General features: G+C 43.4%; 1 protein-coding gene across 1 annotated transcript; it reads left to right on the plus strand.

Moving 5' to 3' along the window:
• On the plus strand, positions 1-27,687 carry cpb2 (carboxypeptidase B2 (plasma)). The gene is made up of 11 exons (XM_043700339.2): positions 1-147; positions 526-601; positions 4,990-5,114; positions 5,936-6,047; positions 11,821-11,922; positions 12,015-12,119; positions 16,916-17,020; positions 20,398-20,488; positions 24,615-24,817; positions 24,938-25,022; positions 27,483-27,687. The coding sequence occupies exons 1-11, from the start codon at positions 71-73 to the stop codon at positions 27,665-27,667; spliced, it is 1,266 nt and encodes a 421-aa protein (XP_043556274.1). The 5' UTR covers positions 1-70; the 3' UTR covers positions 27,668-27,687.

The following is a 27,687-nucleotide window of genomic DNA, read 5'->3' on the forward strand; positions in this document are numbered from 1 at the left end:
TATAAATCAATAGTCCAGGTCAAGTGATAGGACACACAAAATCTTTTCACGTTGTGTATTTCCATTGAAGATGGCATTTCATATTTTAGCATGTTTGTTATGTACCTTCACCGAAGTGATAATTGCCTCTTCACCAAGACAAGTCAGGTAACTCTGCGAATCTTACTCAAATTCCAAACTGTACCAGGGTAATTTGCATGCTATCAATTGTGACGATTCTTAAGTGTCCTTTCGATTAAGCTGGAATAACAGCTAAAAAGCGAGGCTTACTGTTTTTTTCATTCCTGCGCATTGCTCTTTCACAATGGAAATCAAAACAGCTTACATCTATCCACTCTGACTTCAGCCATGGTCCTGCACCTGCGGCAATAAACGTTTATGTGGATCAAACGCATATTTGAAGCATTTGATCAATAGTCACCTTCAAATATGCAGTAAGCGTGTGTGAAATCGCCCATTGAGAAATGGTTCAAAATTCTCTTCATAATCCATCACTAACTCAGTCTCACATTGTTTGCTTTTTAGAGACCAGGTTTTAGCTATTAAGCCGCAGTCGGATGAGGAGATTCAACTTATCAAACAAATATTCGACCAATATGAGGTGATGGTTCATTTTACTTATTTGGGCATTGGTTAATGTTTTCTTACCTTTTGCTGAACAAATTGCTTTGTTTTGTAATTTAGGAATCCTTGTACAATTTTCTTTAGAATTCCATGTGTTGGAGCAGTGTTCAAATATAACAGTTTCGACTAGATGTCATCCCAGTCCCTTTTAACCAAGATGCAATGCCTTTCTTCCATTGTCCAGCCTGTGGAATTACACTTGCTTAGTTCCACTCTATCTGATTGAAGCCAGAGCACATGCAATAAAATTGTATTAGGTTTTTTGTCCTAGATTTATTTTTCTTGACAAGCGACAAACATTCTGCCATTTTGTGTTTACCAATCGGCCACTATTTATCCCTTGACCAAAATCATTACTGTTTCTATCTTTACATAATCAGTTACCTCATCAGTTAATCAGTTAAGCCAGTTAATCTGGTACCCATGTTTATTTTCACACTCCGTGCTATCAGAATTTGATTTATTGTTGTCACATGTACTGAGGTACAGTGAGAAGTGTTGTCTTGTGTGCTTTACAGACAGATTGTACTATACAGGTATATCAAGGTAATGGATCAGAGTGCAGGATACAATATTACAGCTGCCTAGAAGGTGCAGAGAGAGAGATCAACATTAACATTAAAGAATTCCATTCAAAAGTCTGATTATGTTAGGCAGCAAGAAGTGTAGGTGGAGTCACTGGATGGAAGGTTGGCTTGTATGACAGACTGGGCTGTGTTCACAACTCTCTGGAGTTTCTTACGGTCCTGGACAGAGCAGTTGCCACACCAAGCCATGATGCATCTAGATAAATACTTTCTGCAGTGCATCTATAAAAATTGGTAAGGGTCTTTTCTGGACATGCTGAATCTCCTTAGCTTCCTGAGGAAGTGGAGGTGTTGCTATGCTTTCTTAACCGTAGTGTCAATGTGGGTTAGCCAGGACAGATTGTTGGTGATTGTCACTCCCAGGAACTTGATGCTCTTCATCATCTATACCTCAGCATCACTGATGGAAACAGGGATGTGCTCTCCACTCCGACTCCTGAAGGCAAGGACCAGCTCCTTCATTTTGCTGATGTTAATGGAGAGATTGTTGTCTTTACCCCATGCTGTTAAGCTGTTATCTCCTTCCTGTATGCTGTCTCATCATTGTTTGAGATCTAACCTACAACGATGATGTCATTTCCCAGCAAACTGGTAAATGGAGTTGGTGCAAGATTTGGTCACACAGTCGTGTGTGTACAAGGAGTTTAGAAAGGGGCAGAGTACGCAGTGTTAAGGATTATGGTGGAGGAGGTGTTGTCGCCTGTCCTTACAACTACAGTTTATGGGTCAGAAAGTGCAGAATCCAGTTATAGAGTGTGGAGTAGAGACCTAGGTCCCGGAGTTTGAAGATGAGTTTGTTTGGAATGATGGTGTTGACAGTGAAGCTGTAGTCAATAAGTAGGAGCCTGACGTGAGTATTCTTGTGATCCAGATGTTCCAGGGATGAGTGTAGGGGCAGGGAAATGGTGTCTGCTCTGGACCCGTTGTGTCGGTAGACGAATTGCAAGGGATCAAGGCAATCTGGGAGGGTAGAGTTGATGCGAGCCATGAGTAACCTCTCAGAGCACTTCATAATGATGGATGTCAGAGCTACCAGATGGTAGTCATTGAGGCACGCTGCATGAGTTTTGATTTGGCACTGGGATGATGACGGTCTTCTTGAAGCAGGTGCGGACTTCAGCTGGTGGTAAGAAAAGGTTAAAGATGTCAACAAATTCTCCTGTCGGCTCGTCCACGCAGAGTGCACGGCCAGGGACTCCATATGTGCCAGTCGTTTCCCGTGAGTTCACTCTCAAGGAGGTTGATCTGTGGCAGTGATTGAGGGTACAGGTGCACCCAAGGCTGATGGGATAGGTGACATCATTTCACCGACCTTCTGTTCAAAGTGAGCATAGAATGCATGGAGCTCACTGGGTAGGGATGCACTGTTGCCTGCGATTCTGTTCAACTTTGCTTTGTAATTCTGAATGCTTACAGACTTCTTGTTGTTTGTTCTGAGGAGAACTGAGTACAAATGTAGGTAGGTTATCCTTCAGTTGTGCAGGACATTGGTGAGATTACATCCGGAGAATCATGAAAATTGTTAGTCGCATTATTTAAGGAAGGCATTAAATCTCTGAAACATGTTCAGAGAAGGTTGACCAGACAAATGCCTGGAATGAACGGGTTGCCTTATGAGAAAGTGCTAGGTTTGTATCCGCTGGAGTTTAGAAGATGAAGAGATTATTTAATTGAAACGTTACAGATCCTGGAGGACATTGACAGGGTGTGGAAAGGAACTAGAGAGCCACTGTTTTGAAGTAAGAGGCTGTCTGTTTAAGACAGAGGTAAGAATTGCTTTTCTCACAGAGAATTGAGAGTGTTTAAGGCAGAGATAGATAGATTCCTAATAATCAAGGAGGTGAAAGGTAATTGGTTATAGGTGGGAGTATGGAGTAATGTTACAAATGGCGGAGCTGACTTGCAGGGCTGAGTGGCCTACTCCTGCTATATTGTCTGTTTGTATAAATCTGTCTCCTCTGGCTACCAAGCCTCCTGGCTGTGGAAACCATTTCTCTTTGTCTAATTATCGAATCCTTTCACAATTTTGATTTCTTCTATCAAATCTCCTCTTTATCTTCTCTGCTCTGAGAGCAACAATCCCAAAATCTCCAATTTCTCCACAAGTTAAAGGCTCTGATCTCTGGTACCTTCTTGGTCACATCTCCATTATTATCTGGTACTTTTGCACAGACTATTCCTCATTTAAGTGAAGGATGGTAAGTGTGTAGGACGGAAATTCTGATTCCAGTTCAGGACTCCTTTGCTTTTTTCGGGAGGGCATTACTTTTTGAACTATGAATAGGTGTTCCCTGAAAGTTGGCGATCATCGACTTGAGAGGTAAATCTCTCAATCCAAAGACTGGCCTGAGCAGTAGAAGCTATGGATCAAGGAAGTGGAAACATTTGGATTCACTAATACATTCCTTGTCACAAACCCCGTCCGTTGAATGGTAGGCTTTGAGCTATCTCAGTGGGAGTGGTCCTTACCAATCAGCTTCAGGAGCAGCCATAGCCATTGGGCAATCCACCTGCACTGCTGAGACTTGAGTATAAAGCCCTTACCTACTTATGGAGAGACATAAAGAATGTTGCAAGTTACTGATGAGTGACCCTTCTCCAGAGTAGTTGGCAGGCTAATCCACTTTAAACTCAGAAAATGAGGAAGGTATTGTTGAGTTTTGAGGTTCTGCACCCACTTGACACAGAAGGGTCATTGTAATTGTGATGGCTCCTAATGTTATACGGGATGTTGTTTCACACAGGCACTGAAATAACGTCACTTCTGGAATCTTTCTGGTCTCTATCAGCAAGTGAGAAGACTGGACAGCATAGGCCATTCAGCCCATCGAATCTGCCCTGCTGTCCAATGAGATCACACCTGATAATCCTCAACTCCACTTTCCTGCCTCTTTCGTTACTGATTAAAAACCTGTTTATCTCAGTCTTGAATATACTTAACCACCCAGCCTCAACGGCCCTTTGCAGTGAACAATTCCACAACTTCATTACCCTCTTGAGAGAAGAAATGCCTCTTCACTCCTCTGTCTCAAATGTGACTGTCTCTTACTCTGAGATTTGTAGGCAGAATCATGCAGCAACGTTTTGGTGCTTTGTGTTGGCATCTCCTCTTTGAAAGTGCTTGGCAATCTTCCCTCATTGCTGTTCTTTCCTCACAGCCTTGCAAGCATTTTGTCCTGATTGTATTTTCCATAAATCAGACAGTGGAATACTGGATGACCCAATGTTCGGTGTGTTTTAATCATTGATGCTGTGTTACTGTTTTAGTGAGGGGACATGAGATCTCTTAGGGTGGCAAGGTGGCTCACAGCACCAGGGACCTGGGTTCAATTCCCACCTCGGATGACTGTTTGCACATTCTCCTGTGTCTCTGTGGGTTTCCTCCCACAATCCAAAGATGTGCAGGTCAGGTGAATAAATTGTCGATAGTGATATGTGCATTAGTCAGAGGGAAATGGGTCAGGGTGGGTTGCTCTTCAGAGGGTCGGTGTGGACTTGTTGGGCCAAATGGTCTGTTTGCACACTGTAGGGAATCTAATCTAATCTTTAACTTAGTATGGTGCATGAGCTGTGGACAATCCCTTTAAAACCAAGTAGCAGGCAGACCCACTGAAAGGTGTCTTACTCACCTGAAAGACTGATTAAATGTTATCTTTTTCTTAGCAGCAGCTGAAATCTTTCCTGAAAGACAAATTAAAGTTCATTTGAATGTAGTTATGTGGAGAATAAATTTGTTAATGTGATACAAGAAGCTAATACCTGATTTCATTACCTGCAGGCTGATCTGTGGCAACCAAGCTCAATTGATAATATCAAAATCAACAAAGAAATCCACCTTTACTTCAATATATCCAATGTTGAAGAGGTGAAAACTCAGCTAGCTACATCAAGCATTGCATATAGGTATGCCAAATACATTTTTTAATATGTTATGATACAGATAGATAGAATGCAGAACTAAAAATGTTGCAAACCCCTCTAGTCTTGAAGTTGTACCTGACATGTGTGGATAGGCAGTGAGTACTGACAGCCAAACCTGACTTTTATACTCACCTAATATTCACACACTTCCAGCAGGGGGCAGTGGATAGCAATTTGCACTGATTGGAACCTTCAAGTGTTCCTCCTATTCCCTAAGCCAGTGGGGCTAAGTGCTAATTGTAGCACTCCCACTGCTGCACCAAATAGTCTTTTGGAAGCCAGAAGGGGCATGGGGCAGGCCAAGAGCTGGAAGGGGCGTAGGGGCAGGCTGCCCTAGAGTGGCTAGAAGGTGGAAGAGACAGGTGGCTTGCTTGGGGGGGGGTCTGTATTTTATGCACTTTTTAAAATGTAATTGGACTGTCTTATATGTATTTGTTACTGTTTTGTGATGACTGATGATTTGAGGTTTGTCCTCATTTCCCTGAAAACTGGTTGAACGGTAGGGTTTGGGGCCTAGCTTTGCTGCTCCTCTCCCTTGTAAATTGCTGTTACTCTGTATACAGCTGTTAATGTTAATTGTTTTGTAAATTGTGTATTGTTTAATAAAAGTAGAACCAGGAAAAGAAAAATAGTCTATTGGACTCACACACTCACACTGACCCAATGAACTGACCCCTTTGGCGGGGGGGGGGGGTTCAAATTGCAAATTCTACACTGTTAGCCACTGATATTTACCTCTTCTGTGCCTTTTGTTTGGTTGATCACTTACTTTCCTGTAAGCTCAGAATGTGTATCATTTTCAGGGTGTTGGTTGAGGATGTTCAACAACTCATAAAGAAACAAAAACACACAAATGTGGCTCTTACGCCCCGTGGCACTTCTTTGTATTATGAGATGTATCATCCACTGGAAGAGGTAGGCACTTGTTAAATGTTTTCATTTCCTGTTTATGTAAATGTGTTAAGGGAAAGTGAGTGGTGGAATATATGGTAAACTACAAATTCGCTGATTTAAGATACTTTTCTGGGAAGTTACTACAGGGATTTGCGATGGTAGGTCATATCTGCTAATCTAGTTGAGTTTTTTTGCACTTTCAGGATACATTTAATAAGGTTCCATGTGAGAGATTATTGAAAGTGCACAGACTTGCGGGTATCTTTGTGAAATTGGATGCAAGATAGAAAGCAGAGAATTAGGATACAGGTGATATTTTCTGATAGGTCAGATGTTATAATAAGTAGTGTTTACTGAGAGTTCAAATTTTAACAATTACAAAATATATTAACAAAAACTTATATTTTCAAATTTGAAGACAACAATACATTAATATCTACCCCCCCTCCCCACCCCACCTTCCACTGTCAGCCTTCTGCAGGGACCGCCCACTCCTCCATCACTCCAACGCTATCTCACTGCACCCATGGCAACCACACAAGGCTTAACACTTCACCTCCTCCCTGTCCATGGTCTCACACACATCTTCCAGGTGAAGCAGCGCTTTATTTGTATTTCATTGAATCTATTCACCTTTTTTCTCTGCACACAGAGTGGCCTCCTCTGCCACAGAGGGACCGAATGTGGAAATGGGTGACCATTTTGTGGACCACCTCTGCTCTGTCCGTAGGAAATGACCCAGCCCTCCCAGTCGCTTGCCATTTCAATAAACCACCATGCTCTCCCACTAACGTTTCATTCTAGGTCTCGCTGCAGTGTTCCAACAAAATACAAATCCAGCTCAAGATTTTCCTATCAGCATTTCAAGGCCTCTCAGACTCAATTCTGCAACTTCAGAGCCGGACCTTTTGTCCTCCATTTTCTTACCTCCTCTTTCTCCTCCAGCCCTTTCCTCCTATCTGTTCCTCCATTTCGGGCATTTTGGGTAACTCTCCCTTACAACCCAAGCCTCTCCAGGCAGGAAGAGCTCTATCTTTAGTGGTGTTTTCATTTGTTCCAAGTTACAGATTTTAACGCAGAAATGTTCCACTAACAATTTGTTTCTTAAATATCGGCTCTGGCAGAAAACTAAGCCTCATTTGTGTCACAGAAGGTGGGTGCGTTGTAAATATTGGTTTATGAGCTTGTTTCAGCAGCTTTTCAACTGCGAAGGGAAAAATAACTGGAGGGATTTGCTCCCCATCAACAGATTTAATCATGATCCTCACGACAGCAAGTAGCACTGATGATGCTGTCTGTCAAGTTTTTCTTGAGGTAAAGTTCCAAATGGGGAGGGGGGGGGGCGGGGAGGGAGGGGGGTTGGGGTTAAGGGGAATGATGTAGCAGTCATTGGAATTTGTGTAGGGTTAAATTTCAAACTCAACCTCACCAACATTATGTCCCACTACATTCCTAACTTTTTTTTCCTCAGCAAGCCTGGCCTTTCCCTCTGAAGGCAAAAGTGAGGACTGCAGATGCTGGAGATCAGAGTCTAGATTAGTGTGGTGCTGGAGAAGCACAGCAGGTCAGGCAGCATCCGAGGAGCAGGAAAATCGACATTTTGGGCAAAAGCTGATAGGCTTTTGCCCAAAACGTTGATTTTCCTGCCCTTCGGATGCTGTCTTTCCCTCTGTCGACCTTTCAACCATTCATGCAGTTCCAACGTTTTTGCCTCAAGGTCAGTTCCACCCAGGAAGATACCTCTCATCCACATTTTCAGCCTGTGCAGAAGCAAATCTCGCTTTCTTAACAGGAGGTTGGCATCGTTGGCTGGGCCAACATTTGTTGCACATCCATAACTGCCCTCAAGAAGGCGGTAGTGAGCTACCTGTTTGAATCACTGCACTCCATGTCTTGGTAAGTACATCCACAGAGCTTTCAGGGGGCATTATCCAAGCAGCTCTCGATAGCACATGGAGTGAATCTAAGTGGCATCTGTGATGCTGGGGAACTCAGGATGGATCTAGGAGAAAGTGAGGACTGCAGATGCTGGAGATCAGAGCTTAAAAATGTGTTGCTGGAAATTAGATTAGATTAGATTACTTACAGTGTGGAAACAGGCCCTTAGGCCCAACAAGTCCACACCGACCCGCCGAAGCGCAACCCACCCATTACCCTACATTGACCCCTTTTACCTAACACTACGGGCAATTTAGCATGGCCAATTCACCTGACCTGCACATCTCTGGACTGTGGGAGGAAACCGGAGCACCCGGAGGAAACCCACACAGACACGGGGAGAATGTGTAAACTCCACACAGTCAGTCGCCTGAGTCGGGAATTGAACCCAGGTCTCTGGCGCTGTGAGGCAGCAGTGCTAACCACTGTGCCACCGTGCCGCCCTTGAAGAAGGGCTTATGCCCGAAACATCGATTCTCCTTCTCCTTTGATGCTGCCTGACCTGCTGCGCTTTTCCAGCACCACATTTTTAAACTCAGGATGGATCGTCCACTCAGCGGTTGAAGATTGCTTCAGCCTTATCTTTTGCACTGGTGTATTGGGCACCCCACCCCCATCGTTGAGGATGGGGATATTTGTGGGGCCTCCTCCTCCAGTGAGTTGTTTCATTGTCCATCACCATTCACAACTGGATTAGGCAGATCTGATCCATTGGGTTATGGAATCGCTTAGCTCTGACTATCCCTTGCTCCTCCCACTGTTTGGCACATGCAAGTAGTCAGTCCAGTATTGTAGCTTCATCAGGTTGCCATACTATTTTCTTGTTATGTGGGATTGGAAAAGCACAGCTGGTCGGGCAGCATCCGAGGAGCTGGGGAATCGACGTTTCTGGCATAATTCCTGATGAAGGGCTTATGCCCGAAACGTCGATTCTCCTGCTCCTCAGATGCTGCCTGACCTGCTGTGCTTTTCCAGCACCACACCCCCGACTCTAATCTCCAGCATCTGCAGCCCTCACTTTCTCCAGTTTTCCTGGTATGACGGATGCTGCACCTTACATGCTGTTTCACAATTTTCATTGAACCAGGGTCGATCCCCCGTGGCTTGTGGTAGAATGCCAGGCCTTGTAGTTACAGATTGTGATGTTGGGAAGTTTCATTCAGATGTCAGTAATATTCGAAAATGTCTACACTTCTTTAATCGGTAAAGGTCTGGCTGGTGAGAAGCTGATGCCCTTTCAGTGCCACATCGATTTACGTTCTGGCCAATAACTAACATGCTATCATTCTGAAATTTGAAAATGGAATCTCATCACTACTCAGTAAAGTGTTTGACAGAACCAATCAGTAAAGTACAGATTGCTGGAATAGGTCAAAGGATCGGGTAGTTGGAGTGAACTGATGTGTGGCTGTGGCAGCACCAAGTGCTAATGGATGATGATACTGACCCCAGTGCCAGACAGTCTTGGGATAGAGCATACCTCAGAGGCTGGTGAACCTTTTGCCAGGATTTATTTATGAACAGCAGAATCAGCCATCAAAGGCCAAGAGTTGATGGATTTCAGACTCAGACCCCAACTGATGCTGTAAATTAGTTTTAACTCAAAAACTTGGCTTGGTAATATGGAGATGATACAAAAAGAAGGAAACGGATTTCAGTACAGTTACTCAGAGTCTTGAGCTCTCTGTGGAAAATACTCAAGTGAAGTCATTACTTCCCAGTGTATGTTAAAACAGTGCTTCAGGACAGCGGGAGCTGGCTGGTTATTTTAAAATCTTTGAGGAGAAAGTGAGGTCTGCAGATGCTGGAGATCAGAGCTGAAAATGTGTTGCTGGAAAAGCGCAGCAGGTCAGGCAGCATCCAGGGAACAGGAGAATCGACGTTTCGGGCCTTATCAAGAAGGGGTGCGACGGAAATCCTGGGGTTGGAGGGTTTGAGCAATAGGGAAAGGTTGAATAGGCTGGGGCTGTTTTCCCTGGAGCGTCGGAGGCTGAGGTGTGATCTTATAGAGGTTTATATAATCATGAGGGGCATGGATGGGTTTCTCCACCTCTTTCTGTTTTTAGCTCAGAATCCCAGCATCTGCAATATTTTGCTTTTATTTTAGTGCATGTGAATAAGGTAAAATTAGGTAGCACTGAGATGTTAATGACTGCAAACAGATCCCTGACCTCTCACAGATGGGATTCTCAACTGCCTGATAGGACCTTGGATGGAAAATTGGACATTTTCTTCTCAATGATGAGAACCTCACTTTTCCAATCTCCCTGTATTTTCCACCAATGCCCAGGTGCTCAGGAGCTAGAAAAAGAACCTATCCTTTTCCCTCTGTTCCATTCATTACCTGAACGGCATATAATTTAAGACAGAAGTTAGTTATGAGCATATCTCAACCAGCTTACAGGACATATCCTCTACAAATCCTGTTCAGCAATATCATTGAGTTCTCTTTTTACACAAAAGCCATCTTAGTTCAGCTGTCTAAAATGAACCTCTGGTCCTCCATTTTGATATGTCCAATTGTTTCATAAATGATTCGAGGATTTTCACCTCCATCACTTCATCTCAGAGTCCTTCCATGTGTCAATCGCTGTGAATGAAGAAATGATGTCCTGCGATCTTACCTTTACCTTTTAATAGATTGGGACCATATCCTCTGGTCTCACTGATATTTACCTTCACCACAACCCTGACTATCCAGCATCTCTCCGAGAAAACCTCTCTTTCAGGCTGAATAGACCAGTTTAATGCTAGCTGCTATTTTCCCTTGAATGCTCAATTGTTCCCTTTTGTTTTGGTGCCTACAATTCTGTACAGTTTGTCCATCAGTTTCTCTAAGCTATAAACGAATCTCCCCACTTCTTAACTTCCCTCCGTCAGAAGTGAGCGTGCTCACCAATGATTGCAAAATGTTTGACACAATTTGCAACTCTTTAGGTACTGAAGCAGTCCCATGTTCAAATGCAACAAGATCTCGACAATATCCAGGCTTGGTTTACGAGGTAACATTTGCACCACACAAATGCCAGGCAATGATCTTCTCCAATAAGATACAGTCTAACCACCGCTCCTTGATATTCAATGATGTTACCATCACTGAATCCCCCACTATCAACATCCTGGGGGTTACCATTGACCAGTAATTCAACTGGACTGGCCAGAAAAATACAAACTTTTGAAATACTGTGTTCAATTCTGGTCTTCCTGCTATAGGAAGGATATTGTGAAACTTAAATGGGTTCAGAAAAGATTTACAAGAATGTTGCCAGGGTTGGAGGGTCTTAGCTACAGGGAGAGGTTGAACAGGCTGGGGCTGTTTTCCCTGGAGCGTTGGGGGTTCAGGGGTGACCTTATAGAGATTTATAAAATTATGAGGGGCATGGATAGGGTAAATAGACAAAGTCTTTTCCCTGGATTGGGAGAGTCCAGAACTAGGGGGCATAGGTTTAGGGTGAGAGTGGAAAGATATAAAAGGGACCTAAAAGGCAACTTTTTCACGCAGAGGGTGGTACATGTATGGAATGAGCTGCCAGAGGAAGTGGTGGAGGCTGGTACAATTACAACATTTAAAAGGCGTCTGGATGGGTATATGAATAGGAAGGATTTAGAGGGATATGGGTGAAGTGCTGGCACATGGGACTAGATTGGGTTGGGATATTTGGTCAGCATGGACGAGTTGGACCGTAGGGTCTGTTTCCATCTCTGTGACATTGGAAAAAGATTAACATTACCAATGCATTCAGGAAGTGAATACCACTCACTCTTATCAATGTCCAACATCTCATTTACCTAGGCCCCGTGTGATCATCGAAATCATATTAATTCCTTGCCTTTCTATTTTGATACTTTTTTCCAGATTTATTTGTGGATGTCACAAATTACGAAAGCGTACCCATCTGTCATTCAAAAAATACTTATTGGATCTTCATCTGAGAAGCGACTAATTTATGTGCTAAAGGTAAAGGCTTTCTTCTATTTTGTTTGTGCCCCTTTTTTCCCACTTGAAAGAATGGCCATACCCTTATCTTGTTGCTGCGCTTCTGTGCCCAGGTTTTCAATGGCACCGCCTCACCAAGGGGTGCATTGTGGATTGATTGTGGCATCCATGCCCGTGAATGGATATCGCCTGCCTTCTGCCAGTGGTTCGTACAATATGTGAGTTTTATCAATTGCAGATTATACATTTTTAATGAATGTCTTCAAACGTATTACAACATATGTCTGGAGCAGGAGGGACTTGAACCCACACAGAGGGAAAAATCCAGTTAAAAAAAAACAGTAATATTTGGAATTGAACGTACTGGTTGTACTGGAGCACTGGTGTACAAACAACAGTCCTACAGCATGGAAATAGACCCTTCGGCCCAACTCATCCATGTTGTTTTCCAAATTAAACTAGTCCACTTTGCCTGCATTTGGCCCATATCCCTCTAAACCTTCCCCATTCATGTACCTGTCCAAATGTCTTCTAAATGTCATAACTGTACCTGCATCCATCACTTCTTCTGCCAGTTCATTCCGTATATGCACCACCCTCTGCATGAAAATGTTGCCCCTCAGGTCTCTTTTAAGTCTTTCTCCTCTCACCTTAAACCTATGCCCTCTAGTTTTGAACTCCCCCACTCTGGGGAAAAGAACTTTGCTATTCAGCTTATCCCTCATGATTTTATAAACCTCTATGAGGTAACCCGTCAACATCCTACACTCCAGGGAAAAAGGTCCCAGCCTACCTAACCTTTCCTTATAATTCAAACCCTCCAGTCCCAGTAACATCCTTGTAAATCTTTTCTGCATCCTTTCCAATTTAAGAATAACCTTTCTATAGCAGGGTGACCAGAATTGTACACAGTACTCCATAGGTGGCCTCATGAATATCCTGTACAGCCACAACATGATGTTTCAACTCCTATATTCAGTGCTCTGACCAATGAAGGCAAATGTGCAAAATGCCTTCTTCACCACTCTGTCGACCTGCGACTCCACTTTTAAGGAACTATGGACCTGAACCCCCAGGTCTCTCTATTCGACAACATTCCCCAGTGCACTATCATTAACTGGGTAAGTCTTGCCCTGATTGGCCTTACCAAAATGCAACACCTTGCATCTATCTAAATTAAACTTCATCTGCTACTCCTCAGCCCATTGGCCCATCTGATCAAAATCCTGTTGTACTCTTAGATAGCCTAATTCGCGGGCCGGTATACCACCAATTTTGGTGTCATCCCCAAACTTACTAACCACACCTCTTTTATTCACATCCAAATTGTTTATGTAAATGACAAACAGCAGTGGACCCACCACCGATCCCTGCGGAACATCGCTGGTCGAAGGACTCCAGCCCAAAAAGAAACCCTCCACCTGTCTCCTACCTTCAAGCCAATTTTGTATCCAATTGACTAGCTCTCCCTGAATCCTCCGTGATCTAATTTAATAATCAGTTGACTGTGCAGAAAGTCAGGCCTGTATGCTTCATTCACAATGTTTTCCCTTCAGGCCCTATAGTGGAAAAGCCCTGATAGCTGAGGGGTGACCTTATAGAGGTTTATAAAATCACGAGGGACATGGATAGGATAAATAGACAAAGTCTTTGCCCTGGGGTGGGGGAGTGCAGAACTAGAGGGCATAGGTTCAGGGTGAGAGGGGAAAGATATAAAAGAGACCTAAGGGGCAACTTTTTCACACAGAAGGTGGTACGTATATGGAATGAGCTGCCAGAGGAAGTGGTGGAGGCTGGTACAATTGCAACATTTGAAAGGCATCTGGATGGGTACATGAATAGGAAGGGTTTAGAGGGATATGGACCAAGTGCTGGCATGTGGGACTAGATTGGGTTGGGATATCTGGTCGGCATGGACGGGTTGGACCGAAGGGTCTGTTTCCGTTGGGTACATCTCTATGGCTCTATGACTCTATAATAAACAGATTATATGCAAAAACAAAAACGGCTTTCAGATTATATACAAACACAGGCCTGTTATTCTCCCACCACAACTCAGTAAAAACCAAGTCTCTATGAATTAGAAATTATCTCCAGACAACTGCTGTGAGAAACCCTGGCGAAAGCCCATGAAGAATTGAGATTTGTTTTGAAAAAAAAGGTGGCGAATACTTTTGTTTACTGCTGATAGAAATAATGATGCTTTGCTCAAAAGCCTATTTGCCTGGCAGCAGGGGAAAAAAAATCAAGCATGGAGTCATAGAGTTATTGAGATGTACAGCACAGAAACAGACCCTTCGGTCCAAGTTGACCAGATATCCTAACCTAATCTGGTCCCATTTGCCAACACTTGACCCATATCCCTCCAAACCCTTCCTATTCATATACCCATCCAAATGCCTTTTAAATGTTGCAATTGTACCAACCTCCATCACTTCCTCTGGCAGCTCACTCCTTACACGCACCACCCTCTGTGTGAAAAAGGTGCCCCTTAGTTCCCTTTTATATCTTTCCCCTCTCCTGAACCTATGCCCTGTAGTTCTGGACTCCCCCACCCCAGGGAAAAGCCCTTGTCTGAAGAGTTTGTTCCCTTTCCATTCAGCATGGAAAGGTGATGTGTCACTATTATCGGGGGGTCAATGGGAAAAATGTGGAGATAGGGCAATTAGAGGCAGGAAGTCAGGAGATATGGTGGCTCGGTGGTTAGCACTGCTGCCTCACAGCACCAGGGCCCTAGGTTCTATTCCAGCCTCGGGCGACTGTCTGTGTGGAGTTTGCACATTCTCCCCATGTCTGTGCGGGTTTCCTCCGGGTGCTCCGGTTTCCTCCCACAGTCCAAAGCTGTGCAGGTTAGGTGAATTGGCCATGCCTAATTGCCCGTAGTGTTAGATGCATCAGTCAGAGGGAAATAGGTCTGGGCAGGTTACTCTTCGGAGGGTCGGTGTGGATTGGTTGGGCCGTAGGGCCTGTTTCCACACTGTAGGGAATCTAATCTAAACACTACCTTCAGGAATATATCCCACTGAAATAGGAAACCCTACAATTTACAGAAGAACCTTGATTATCCGAATGTCATGGGCAGGAAGTATTTTGTTTGGATAAACAAATGTTTGGATATCGAATGCCGGATAACACAGTTTAGCCAAGCATCGGGACCTTGCGATCTTGTTCAGATAACCTGAAGTTCGGATAATCGAGGTTCCTCTGTACTGAGCACACAGTGAAGCCAGTAACACAGTGGCAGTCACTGGTCACATTCCTGAGTGTTCTTGAGACGCCAGTGAACCCTCCGATGTAAGTATAAACAATTCAAGGTTCCTTAAGATCCCACAATTTGTTGAAGAGACAATCTTCGTGGGGAGAGAATCTTGGGTGGCATTTGCTATGGGGTGGTACAGTGGCTCAGTGGTTAGCACTGCTGCCTCATAGCACCAAGGACCCAGGTTCGATTCCAGCCTCGGGCGACTGTCTGTGTGGAATTTGCACATTCTCCCCGTGTCTGCGTGGGTTTCCTCTGGGTGCTCCAGTTTCCTCCCACAATCCAAAGGATGTGCAGGTCAGGTGAATTGGCCATCCTAAATTACCCATAGTGTTCAGGGATGCATAGGTTAGGTGCATTTGGCAGGGGTAAATATAGGATAATGGGGTAGGGACGTGGGTCTGGGTGGGTTGCTCTTCAGAGGGTTGGTGTGGACTTGTTGGGCCAAAGGGCCTGTTTCCACACTGTAGGGATTCTATTCTGTGATATAGGGCCCACTTTGTCTCATGCATATACAAAGTGCTCAGCTGTAAGGTGAGAAACCATATTGTTGGGAACCAGCAGCTCTTCCCTGGGCTGTCAGTGCAGATATTTATTAGTTTCGTCTGATCAATTTATAATCTCTTAGAGTTCTCCCTCTTTGTAAGGTACTGTCTTCCCAAACTCCGACCGACAGGTTAGTTCAGTGACCTAGAGTCATACAGCATTGGAAGAGCTTTTGCCTGAATCATTGACTCTCCTGCTCCTTGGATGCTGCCTGATCTGCTGTGCTTTTCCAGCACCACACTCTCGACTCTAATCTCCAGCATCTGCAGTCCTCACTTTCGCCTTTGGCCTAACTAGTCCATGCTGACCACGTTTCCTAAACTGAACTAATCCCATTTCCCTGTGATTGACCCGTACTTCTCCAAACCTTTCCTACACATGTGCCTGTCCAAATGTCATTTAAATGTTGTAATTGTACCCACTTAACACTCCCTGTGTCAGCAAGCTCCATATACACACCGCCTTCTGTACGAAGAAGTTGTCCCTCAGGTCCCTTTTAAATCTTGCCCCTCTCACCTTAGGCCTATGCCCTTTTTTTTTGGACTCCCTTACCCTGGGAAAAAGGCTATTCACCTTATCTATGCCCTTCATGATTTTATAAACCTCTATAAAGGTCACCCCTCAGCTTCCTACACTCCAGGGGAAACATTAAGCATTTGGGAGGCCGATACAGATAGATTCATGACTATCTATCCCCAAGCCCTAACATTAACTGTATGAGTCCTGCCCTGATTTGCCTCACCAAAATGCAACGCCTCACATTTATCTAAATTAAACAGCATCTGCTGTACCTTGGCTATGAGTGTTAAATGGGTGAGTAGAACCCACTGTTGACATCCCCTCCCACCCCATTCCTGCCTTGCAAAGCTCCTCAGATTTGTTAAAAATAAATGCAAAACTATTTTTCCACACAAAACGTTTTGAGAACTTGGAATACACTATCTCAGAAGATCACAGATGTGAACCAACAGAGATATTCTAAGAAACAAATACTTACCTGTAAATATGAGATATTGATGTGGAATTAAAACAAGCTTCTACCGTTAGTAAATTGGTTAAACGAGTCGAACAGTTTGCACAATTCTATCGCAGCCTATATTCCTTGCACATCCTAAATAGATTCGAGCCTTATATACTTGTCTCTGATTTCAGTTAATGGTCTTTTGGGAGGGTAACAAAAGTTAAAGCGTTGGATCTGTCATGTTTTAGCTTGTCACTGCACAGAACACGGTCCTCACTAACATTCTGAAATCGTTCGAAATATATGTTCTCCCCGTCTGGAACGTTGATGGCTATGAGTACACATGGACAACTGTAAGTTTTTGAGTTCATTGTTAACTTTAGATTTAATGTGATAACTGCATTCGGAGTAACTCTATGGAGAGAAACACGTGATTAAATGAATGTTTTTCTCATAATTGTCTCATCTTAAATCTACATGCAGTTCTGATAAGGATAAGGGGAGTGTTTAAGAAGGTTTACCAGTGAAGGGTGTTTCTATCAGATGTGGAGGGGGTCACAGCTCCCCCCTTTTTTAACCCTTCTCAGTCAGTTGCAACTTTTTTTTTAACATGTGGCCTTCAGACTTCAATTAAACTTAGTTATCCAGATCAAACATGGAGAAGATCCAATTCCAAGATTTTCTTGAGTGAAAGAAATAATTATTGTAATGATTGAACCCTACAATCTTTTTTTTTGAGTCTTTTAAGTCAAAAATAATTTGAAGCAAATAGAAATCTGCTCAGTGAGCCACTTAACAAAAGGTCATTGGCCCTTTGACATTAGCTCTGTTTCTCACTCTACAGATGCAACCAGATCTGCATCATTTTATAGTATTACTTCAACATCTCCAGCATTTTACTTTGTCAAAGAAAACTGCTCAGGGTTGGTTTTCCTATGGAAAACATATATATAAAAGGAACTCAACTGGCAATATCTTTGCAAGGCCTTTGGTGTTGTGATTGAATTCATACAGAGTCATCATTAGAGAAGGATACCTTCTCAAGTTTAACGACATCCTTCCTATAGAAGGGTGACCAGAATTGTCCACAGTATTTGAAAAGTAGCCTCACCAATATTCTGTGCAGCCACAACATGGCATCCCAACTCCTAGACTGAATGTTCTGACTAATGAAGGCAAGCATGCCGAATGCTTTCCTCACCGTCCTGTCTATCTGCCACTCTGTATTCAAGGAACTCTGTACCTGCATCCCTAAGTCTTCTTGTTAGGCAAAGTCACCAAGCCCTAACATTAAGTGTATGAGTCCTGCCCTGATTTGCCTCACCAAAATGCAACGCCTCACATTTATCTAAATTAAATTCCATCTGCCACACCCCTGCCCATTGGCCCATCTGATCAAGATCCTATTATATTCTGAGATAACCTTCTTCACTGTCCACTATACCACCTATTTTGGTGTCTTCTGCAAACTTACTAAAGTTTGACTCCTCTATTCTACATCCTTGTTTTCCTGTCTGTGTGTGTAAGAGGAAGTTTATAATTGGATTAGAGTTTTAATTAGCAATATTATATACTGACAGTTTACCTGTAGTTGGAGTCTATTTGCTTGTAATAAATAGTCATTCTTGTTGCTAAGTGCGGATTCCTGGACTATACTTTCTGTTAACCTGGGAATTAAAATCGGGTGAATTGGGGAATGTCGGACTTGTTTTAAAATCTTTTACATTTGTCATAACTCCAGTCATTTGAAAATAGCAAGGCTTGATTTCCAGGTCACCACTCCAACAAAATCTGCTTCTCTGTAGTCTTGGGTATTTTATAAAATCCAATGGGGAAGATAAACCTTTGTTTGCCTATGTTTACCAGGTCAACATAGTCATGCTCCATTTTTTTTGATGGAACCATGGGATGTGGGCATCACTGGCTAAACCAGCATTTGTTGTCCAGAGTCAAGAATGTGGTGCTGGAAAAAGCACAGCAGGTCAGGCAGTATCCAAGGGGCAGGAGAATCGACATTTCAGGCATAAGCCCTTCATCAGGAATGAAGTTTGTGGGTTGGGGCTGAGAGAAGGAACACCTCATATTCCACCTTGGGACCCTGCAACCACATGGGATCAATGTGGATTTCAACAGTTTCCTCATTTCCCCTCCCCCCACATTATCCCATTCCCAAGCCTCCAACTCTGCACCACCCTCTTGATCTATCCATCGTCTTTCCCATCTATCCTCTCCACCCTCCTCTCTGACCTATCACCTTCTCCCTCATCTTCATCTACCTATCTCATTGTCAGCTACCTTCCCCCCAAACCCACCTCCCTCCCATTTATCTCTCAGCCCCGACCCACAAGCCTCGTTCCTGATTAAGGGATTTTGCCCGAAACTTCGAATTTCCTGCTCCACAGATGCGGCCTGACCTGTTGTGCTTTTCCAGCACCACACGATCTCAACTCTGATCTCCAGCATCTGTAGTACTCATTTCCTCCTTTGTTGTCCAGAGGACAGTTAAGAGGCAACCACATTACTGTGAATCTGGACTCACTTATATGCCTGTCCAGAAAAAAGACAGCAGATGGGAAGGTGATGGCCTCGTGGCATTACCACTGGACTATTAATTCAGAGACCATGGTAATGTTCTGGGAGCCTGGGTTCAAATCCTGCCAGTGGCAGTTAATGGGTTTTGAATTCAACAAATATCTGGAATTAGGAATCTAATGAAGACTATGAAATGACTGCCGGAAAAGCCCATCTGGTTCACTAATGCCCTTTAGAACAGGAAACTGCCATCCTGACCTGGTCTGGCCTACATGTGACTCCAGACCCACAGCAATGTGGTTGACTCTTAACTGCCCTCTGGGAAATTAGGGATGGGCCATAAATGCTGACCCGGGCAGTGACGCCCGCGCCCTTGAGTGAATTATTTTTAAAATTTCCTTGCTTCAAGAGACATTAGTGAACCAGACATGTTTTTACAACAATGGTTGCCAATACACTGGGTTTTAGTTCCAGATTTTTACTCAAATTTCACCATTAGGCAGGGTGGGAACCCATTTGGTACCATATCCCCAGAACATGCACCTGGGTTTCTGAATGACCAATCCAGTGACATTACCATGACACCACTGCCTCCACTGTTAAAACAAAATCCCCTATCTTGGACTTGGATGTTAGTGAGGCCTTTTGGAGTACTGAGCACAGTCCTGGCCACCCTGCTATAGGAAGGATATTAAATTGGAAAGGGTGCTGAAAAGATTTACCAGGACCTGGGACTGGAAGATTTGAGTAATAGGGAGAGGCTGGGACTTTTTTTCACTGGAGCGTAGGGGATTGAAGGGTGACCTTGCGGCGGTTTATAAAATCATGAGGGATATTGATAAGTTGAAGAGCAAAGCTCTTTTCCCTAGGATTGGAGAGTTCAAAACTAGAGGGCATAATTTTAAGGTGAGAAGGGAAAGATTTGAAAGGGACCTGAGGGGCAACCTTTTCACACAGAAGGTGGTGCTTATGTGGAATGAACAGCCAAAGGAAGTGGTCAATGCAGGTTTGGTACAACATTTAAAAGACATTTTGAGACATACCTGAATAGGAAAGGTTTAGAGGGACATCAGCCAAAGGCTGGCAAATGGGGTCAGTTTAGCGTGGGACGTTTGGTTGGCATGGACGAGGTTGGACCGAAGAGTCTGTTTCTGTGCTGTACGACTCTACGACAAATGTTGTGAATTGAATATTTCAGAGCCGCTTCTGGAGGAAGAACCGGTCCGAATATAATGGGGATCAATGTGTAGGCACGGACCTGAACCGGAACTGGGATGCGAGCTGGTGCGGTGAGCTATCTAAAGATTTCAAAGCACAAAGCTTAATCCAAGTGTTTCTTCTCACGTGTACTTTGAGTAATTTGTTTCCACCTTCGTAAGAATTAAAGTGACATTGCCAGGAAGCCCGTGTAACCAGTTTCAGGTGTGTGTGCTCAGTCTGCTGCTTGTGGTAAGTGAAACTACTGTCTGTGTTCTGACAACAAGTCGGAAGGAGACAATTTTTCACCCAGTCAGGTATGATCGAAACCAGGTTAAACATGCCAAAGCAACAGATTTTATTAATGAAATGCAGTAGACAAAGAATTGGCAATCAATAAAAACACCCAGGAAGTTTCAAATTCACTGTACATGAGGCTGACTTTGCTATTTACTACTGACTTTACTAAAGGGTGGCAAGGTGGCTCAGTGGTTAGCGCTGCTGCCTCACAGTGCCAGGGATCCCGGTTTGATTCCTGCCTTGGGCGACTGTCTGTGTGGAGTTTGTACATTCTCCCCATGTCTGCGTGGGTTTCCTCCCATAATCCAAAGATGTGAGGGTTAGCTGAATTAGTCAGGGGTAAATGTAGGGGAATGGGTGTGGGTGGGTTATTCTTTGGAGGGTCAGTGTGAACTTGCTGGGCTGAAGGGCCTGTTTCCACACTGCTGGGACTGTTTCCATACTGTGGGGAATCGAAAGAATTGAAATAAGCAGTTCCCAATCTCTGGAACAATTGTCACTTCTGATGTAGAGCAGCAGGAAATGGAGCCATGAAACGTGGTCGTACAGTGCAAATAGCAAACCTTTTTTTGAGAAAACACTTGCTAGAGAATAAAAATGACTTCATCATATAAAGGAGGGGAAGCATTTGTTACAGGAGATGATGCTTAATTGGCCGCTATGATGTCATTGGTAATTGATGATTGCACTGGCCAGAATATTGAACATGGGGTTAAAAAGACTAGGGTTAAGTAAGAGTCAATTATATCCCAAACTCTCAGCACTGAGCAAGAAATCTCTGGTTCTTATCTATGCAATCCCTCAAGTGGCTTTGTTGGGTTTCAAACGAACATAAGAACCAGGAGCAGGAGTAGGCCGCCTGGCCCTTCGAGCCTGCTCCGCCATTCAGTAAGATCAGGGCTGATCTTTTTGTGGACTCAGCTCCACTTACCCACCTGCTCACTGTACCCTTTAATTTCTTTACTGTTTAAAACATTATCTATCTTAGCTGGAAAAACATTTACTGAAGTAGCGTCAACTACTTCACTGGGCAGGGAATTCCATAGATGTGGGTGAAGAGGTTCCTTCTCAATTCAGTCCTAAATCTGCTCCCTCTAATCTTGAGGCTATGCCCTCTTGTTCTAGTTTCGCCCACCAGTAGAAACATCCTCTCTACTTCTATCTTACCTATTCCCTTCATCATTTTATATGTTTCTATAACATCCCCCTCATTCTTCTAAATTCCAATGAATATAATCCCAGTCTACTCAGTCTCTCCTCATAAGCCAAACCCCTCAACTCCGGAATCAACCTGGTGAACCTCCTCTGCACCCGCTCCAGTGCCAGTACATCCTCTCTCAAGTAAGGAGTCCAAAAATGTATACAGTACACCAGCACCCTGTACAGCTGCAACACAACCTCCCTGCTTTTAAACTGAATCCCTTTAGCAATGAGGGACAAAGGTCCATTTGCCTTCTTAGTTACCCATTGTTCCTACAGAGCAACGTTTGTTGATTCATTGCCATTGACTTTGTGCTAATGATGATTTGGAGATGCCGGTGTTGGACTGGGGTGTACAAAGTTAAAAATCACACAACACCAGGTTATAGTCCAACAGGTTTAATTGGAAGCACACTAGCTTTCGGAGTCTGATGAAGGAGCGGCGCTCCGAAAGCTAGTGTGCTTCCACTTAAACCTGTTGGACTATAACCTGGTGTTGTGTGATTTTTAACTTTGTGCTAATGAGTCAGTGACCCAAAAGCTCATGTTCAAATCTATTAATATATCGCTGATCAGGTCCAACAGTTTAGTTGATCAGGATACATATATGAACAGAGACTTTAATAAGTGATTAATTTATGCCAGCCCAGCCTGTTGTGCCCGTAGTTGTAGAAAACATACCTCAAGGCCCTGAAGCAGTACCACCATCGCTGCCTGCATGAGATCATGCAAGTCTGCTGGCAAGAAAGGTGCACCAACATCAGTGCCCTCGCCCAGGCCAACGTCGCCAGCATCGAGGCAGTGACCACCCTAGTCAGCAATGGGCTGGGCACATCGTCCCCGTGACCGACACGGGACTCCCCAAGCAGGTGCTCTGCTCCCAGCTCTGAAGCAGCAGGCAAGCCCCAGGTGGACAGAGGAAGTGCTTCAGGGATATCCTCAAGGCCTCACTGGGGAAGTGCAGCATTCCCACAGACACCCTGGGAATCACTGGCCCAAGACCATCCCAAGTGGAGGAGGAGCATCTGGGAAGGCATCCAGCACCTCGAGACTTGCCATCAGGAAAAAGCAGAAGCCAGATGCAAATAGTGAAAGGAGCGCGCTACCATACCAATGCCCATCCCTTCCCATGATCACCTTCTGCCCCAAGTGTAATAGGGCCTACGGTCACCCCATTTGTCTGTACAGACACCCTGAGAGTGGAAGGGAATCATCCTCGTCTATGAGGAACTACCGTTGAGCCAACTGATAAAACTCTGAGCGACAAAGACAAGAAATGACAGAAATAAATAGCAAAGAGAATATTGGGAGAGAAGAGATCTGAAAGAGAGAATGTGTAGTACTGAGAGAAATAATGACACAAAATATAATACAGGAAGTTATAACAGAATTACTTACTGGAATAAGAAAGCAAATAGATGCTCAGAAATAATCAGAAGATCAAAAGAAACGTACTGAGAGAAAATAATCAAACTTTTCCTTCAGCCAACAGTTGCTATTCCAGTATAGATTGTGTTTCTTTTTATTCATTTATGGGATGTGGGTGTCGCTGGCTGGGCCCAGCGTTTACTGCCCATCCCTAGTTGCCCCTTGAGAAGATGGTGGTGAGCTGCCTTCTTGAACCGCTGCAGTCCATGTGCTGTGGGTTTACCCACAATCCCCTGAGGGAGGGAATTCCAAACTTTTGATCCAGCCACAGTGAAGGAATGGCTTTACGTTTCCATCTCAGGATGGTGAGTGGCTTGGAGGGAACTTGCAGATTATGTCACACATTCTGAGAAAATCTCTCAGGAAATTGAATGTTTCTGCGGGCAGTTTCACTTTGCATGGAATCTACTGAAAGTCTGCAAAAAAATTGGAGACTTTGGATGATTCTGACAGGATTAAGTAAAATAATTACACGGTCAATAAAGTATTAGGTACACAGTCTACCTCCCAAATAACTATTAAACTGACCCAATATTTACTTCACACACTGCTAAACACATCTCCTCCAGACCCATTACATGTCCCAGACCCTGACCTGACACTTCTGGGATTATAATTCCCTCCTAGGGATTGGCTATCCCAATTCCTTGCCACAGGACGCGACATCCCTTGCTCCCAGGATCCTACATTCCTCCAGCCTATCCCACCCTCAACACATCCAGAACCCTGAACCACACACCTTATAGCAGACCCCCATTTTCCCCCCTCCAACTGGCTTTCATTGCTGGAGAAACTCAGCAGGTCTGGCAGCATCTGTCGGAGGGAGAAACAGAGCTAATGTTTCCAGTCAGTGACCCTTCTTCAGAAGTGAAAAATCCAAAGCATGTTGCTTATGAAGAAAGGTCACTGACCAGCAAATCCAAAGGAGGACCTCTGGCATATGATCATTTGTTTGTGTGTCAAATTCACACCCCTAAAACATTCAGCGTCACTTAGTAGAGTTCATTCCCCTGATTATAGATAGCACATGGTACCATAAAATGCTGAGCAATCTGCACTACTAAGAGAATCAACTCATGAAAATCGATACAATATTTTCATAAAACCACAAATATTTCGTACAAGAATTTTCTTATCACTCCAATTGTTAAACAGCAAATGTCTGCAACTGATTTAAGATGGTGCAGGAATCTCTATACACTGTCCTTCATTTATTAGCATTTTTAACATTAACAGGAATCCTATGGTTAGTCTGCATCCTACGCTCATTTTGGCTATTTTCATGTCCAGGTCCTGGAGCATCAAATGACCCATGCAGTGAAACATATTGTGGACGTTATCCCGAGTCTGAACCAGAGGTGAAAGCTGTAGCTGCCTTCATCAGGAAGAGATCAGATCACATCATAAGCTACATTTCAATACATTCATACTCTCAAATGGTTATGTTTCCATATTCCTACAAATTTTCTAAATCTAAGGATCATGATGAATTGGTAAGCGATTTACTCAAATATCCACATGATGTTGTATGCACGTGGGCGCACGTGAAATTGCAGCCCAGTTGTGTAAAACTGTGTGGGTGAACTAACATTCAGAATTTCTCTGTCCTCCAGAATTATATAGCATGGAAGGCAGTCACTGCCGTCAGGTCAGTACATGGCACCAGCTACAGTTTTGGAAACTCAGCAAAAACAATCTGTGAGTATGGCTGTTCAATTTTTAAAATTAGGGAGATTGAGGAAATCAGTTCGCAAGGCAGATATTATGGCAGTCGGGCAATTAAAAGTTCTTTAAGACAAAAATTGGTTTCCACTCAGAATGATATAGCACAGAGAGACAGCCTGTTTGGCCCAGCGTGCCTGTGATGGCTTTTTGGAGCAGTTATCCAGTTAGTCCCACTCCCCTTGCGCTTTACCCATAGCCCTGTAAATGTTATAGCTAACCCGGGTTCAAATATCTCTTCTGGATGCTTGCACCACTCTTAGGTTTCTTCACAACACACTGTATAAAAACTTTCCCTCATGTTGACCCTGGGATCTTTTGCCAGTTGCCTTAAACACATGGGGGGTAGAAATTCATCTCAAATAGGTGGCACAAAACAGACACTATTAGACCAGCCAACCATTGTATGTAGCTCCTGCTTTTCAGTGAATGTCAGGTGCTGTGCAGAAAATGCTGACTGAGAAAGACATTTTTAACCTTTTACATAAAGCAAGGAACTGTGGACGCTGGAGATCTGGTATTCACCTTTGGCCGCTTTAAGAGTTTTGGCATTTCTTTTAAAAGTGACACTAACTGTGTGCAAGGAAACATAGCGGGAAAGCTGTTTAAAATCTCTAACAGAATGGACCTTTCCAAAGTAAATCTCTGTCTTAAGAGAATGGATAAATTATTGGTACTGAGCATTTAATTAATGTCTGAACTCTATCATTACTTTATCGCAGAGGGAACAGAAAATCAGATCAAAATTATTGATCATTTAAATGATGCAAGACAAAAGAAATTCAGATTTACAATCATTAAATCCCTCAATAACCTTAAAAAACCAAAGTTTGCAAAGATTTCATCGATGACTATCAATCAAAATAACATTATGACTATTTATTACTTGAAGCGGCTGTAATGTATTTTTGCTTTCAAGAGAGAAACATTAGATTTAAGTGCAAGTCCAACAGAAGCTGGCAAGTTTTCTAATGGAAGAATAAATCTGCCAGATTCCAACTTTTCCAATTAAGTGGCTCGACACAGAGGCAGTGTCTATCTGGTCTTGCCAGAGAATCTTTGTTCATCCTGCTCTCAGTGACACCACCCCACACCACACTACCCAAGGATCTATCCTTGGCCCCCATCCTATTTCTCGTTTACTTGCTGCTCCTCAGGGACAGCAACTGTAAACATTACATCAGGTGACACATTTACACTGACAACATCCTAATTGATCTCTCCCTGATCTCTTCATTGTCTAATTTCTCAAATGGCGAGTTCCAATCTTCCCTATCTGGTTGAGCAGGAATTTCCTCTGGCTACATATGACTGAGGCTGAAGACATCCTCTTTGATCAGTGCCATAAACTCTGTTCCCTAGCCCATCAAGTCTTCCCATCAAACCCCCCACCACAGCAATTATCTTTGCTCCTTCTAGGTTTGACTATTCCAACATATTCCTGGCTACATAAACTTGTGTTTGTCTATTACCTGTATCCCAACTCACTCCAGAGTTGGTATTGATGTATGTGGTTAGTAACAGAGTCAGAGGTGATGTATGTAATTAGTTCCAGTGTCAGTGTTGATATGTGTGTAGTTAGTTAGTCAGTGGTGATCTGTAGTTAGTTACGGAGTCAGTGTTGATGTATTTAGTTAGTTATAGAGTCAGTGGTGATCTGTGCAGTTAGTTGTCTGGTGCATGAGTATATCACAACCATCAATGATTCATAAAGCTAGTTGTATTTTGCCCTTTGACTTGACCTATCAATGTCTCTTTGGTTTGTGCTTCCATCTATATTAATTACTATACTACCAATCATCATGTCAGACAAACAAGGATATACGGCTCTTTATTTTATTATCTATAAACACAGTAAAGATCATTCTGTGACACCACAGTCACTTTATGAGTACGTATTGCATTATCCCTACTCCATGTTTTCTACTGCCTAACCAATCTACTAAACCAATATTTTGCCATTGCTTCCATGTGCCTTTTGTTAACAATTGTTTACACGTTACTTTTTTGAATGCCTTCAGATGTCAATGTCAATGTCATCCTTCAATGTGCCCATCTGCTAATTTAGCAGCTTCCTCAAAAAATTAATTTGGTTTGTTAGACATGACAGAGGGAGTCACAGACAAGTCAAATATTGACTTCACTTTCATACACCTGCACTTCTATGGGCAGGCAAGCAGGAACCAGAATATAAACCAGCCTTTCCAGCTCTTGAACAACAGAAAAGGTCAATCATAAAGTCTTCATTGGTGCTGTGGCTGAGCTTGGTTGATTCAACCCAGGCGTGGAGCTGAAATTGGAATCTGTATGGCTCAACGACTCACTGGATTAATTTATCGACCTGTCACATGATCCTATCTTTTGGGATAGTGTTTAAGTAACAATGGCTAGCAAATCAAAATAGATTTCTAAATCTCCCTCTTATTATTGTAACAGATTTATCCAGTGGATGTTCAGATGACTGGGCTTATGACTTGGGCATCAAATATTCATTTACCTTTGAACTTCGCGACACTGGGACATATGGCTTTTTACTTCCAGCTTCCTTCATAAGACCAACTTGTGAAGAAGCTACGGCTGCTGTGAGCGAAATTCTACACTATATTGTCCATACGATTTGAATAAACTCATCTCTTCTCAA

This window comes from Chiloscyllium plagiosum, unplaced genomic scaffold (assembly GCF_037043375.1).
Source record: "Chiloscyllium plagiosum isolate Xiang-an unplaced genomic scaffold, Cpla_swu_hap1 HiC_scaffold_12, whole genome shotgun sequence".
Taxonomy (NCBI): domain Eukaryota; kingdom Metazoa; phylum Chordata; class Chondrichthyes; order Orectolobiformes; family Hemiscylliidae; genus Chiloscyllium; species Chiloscyllium plagiosum.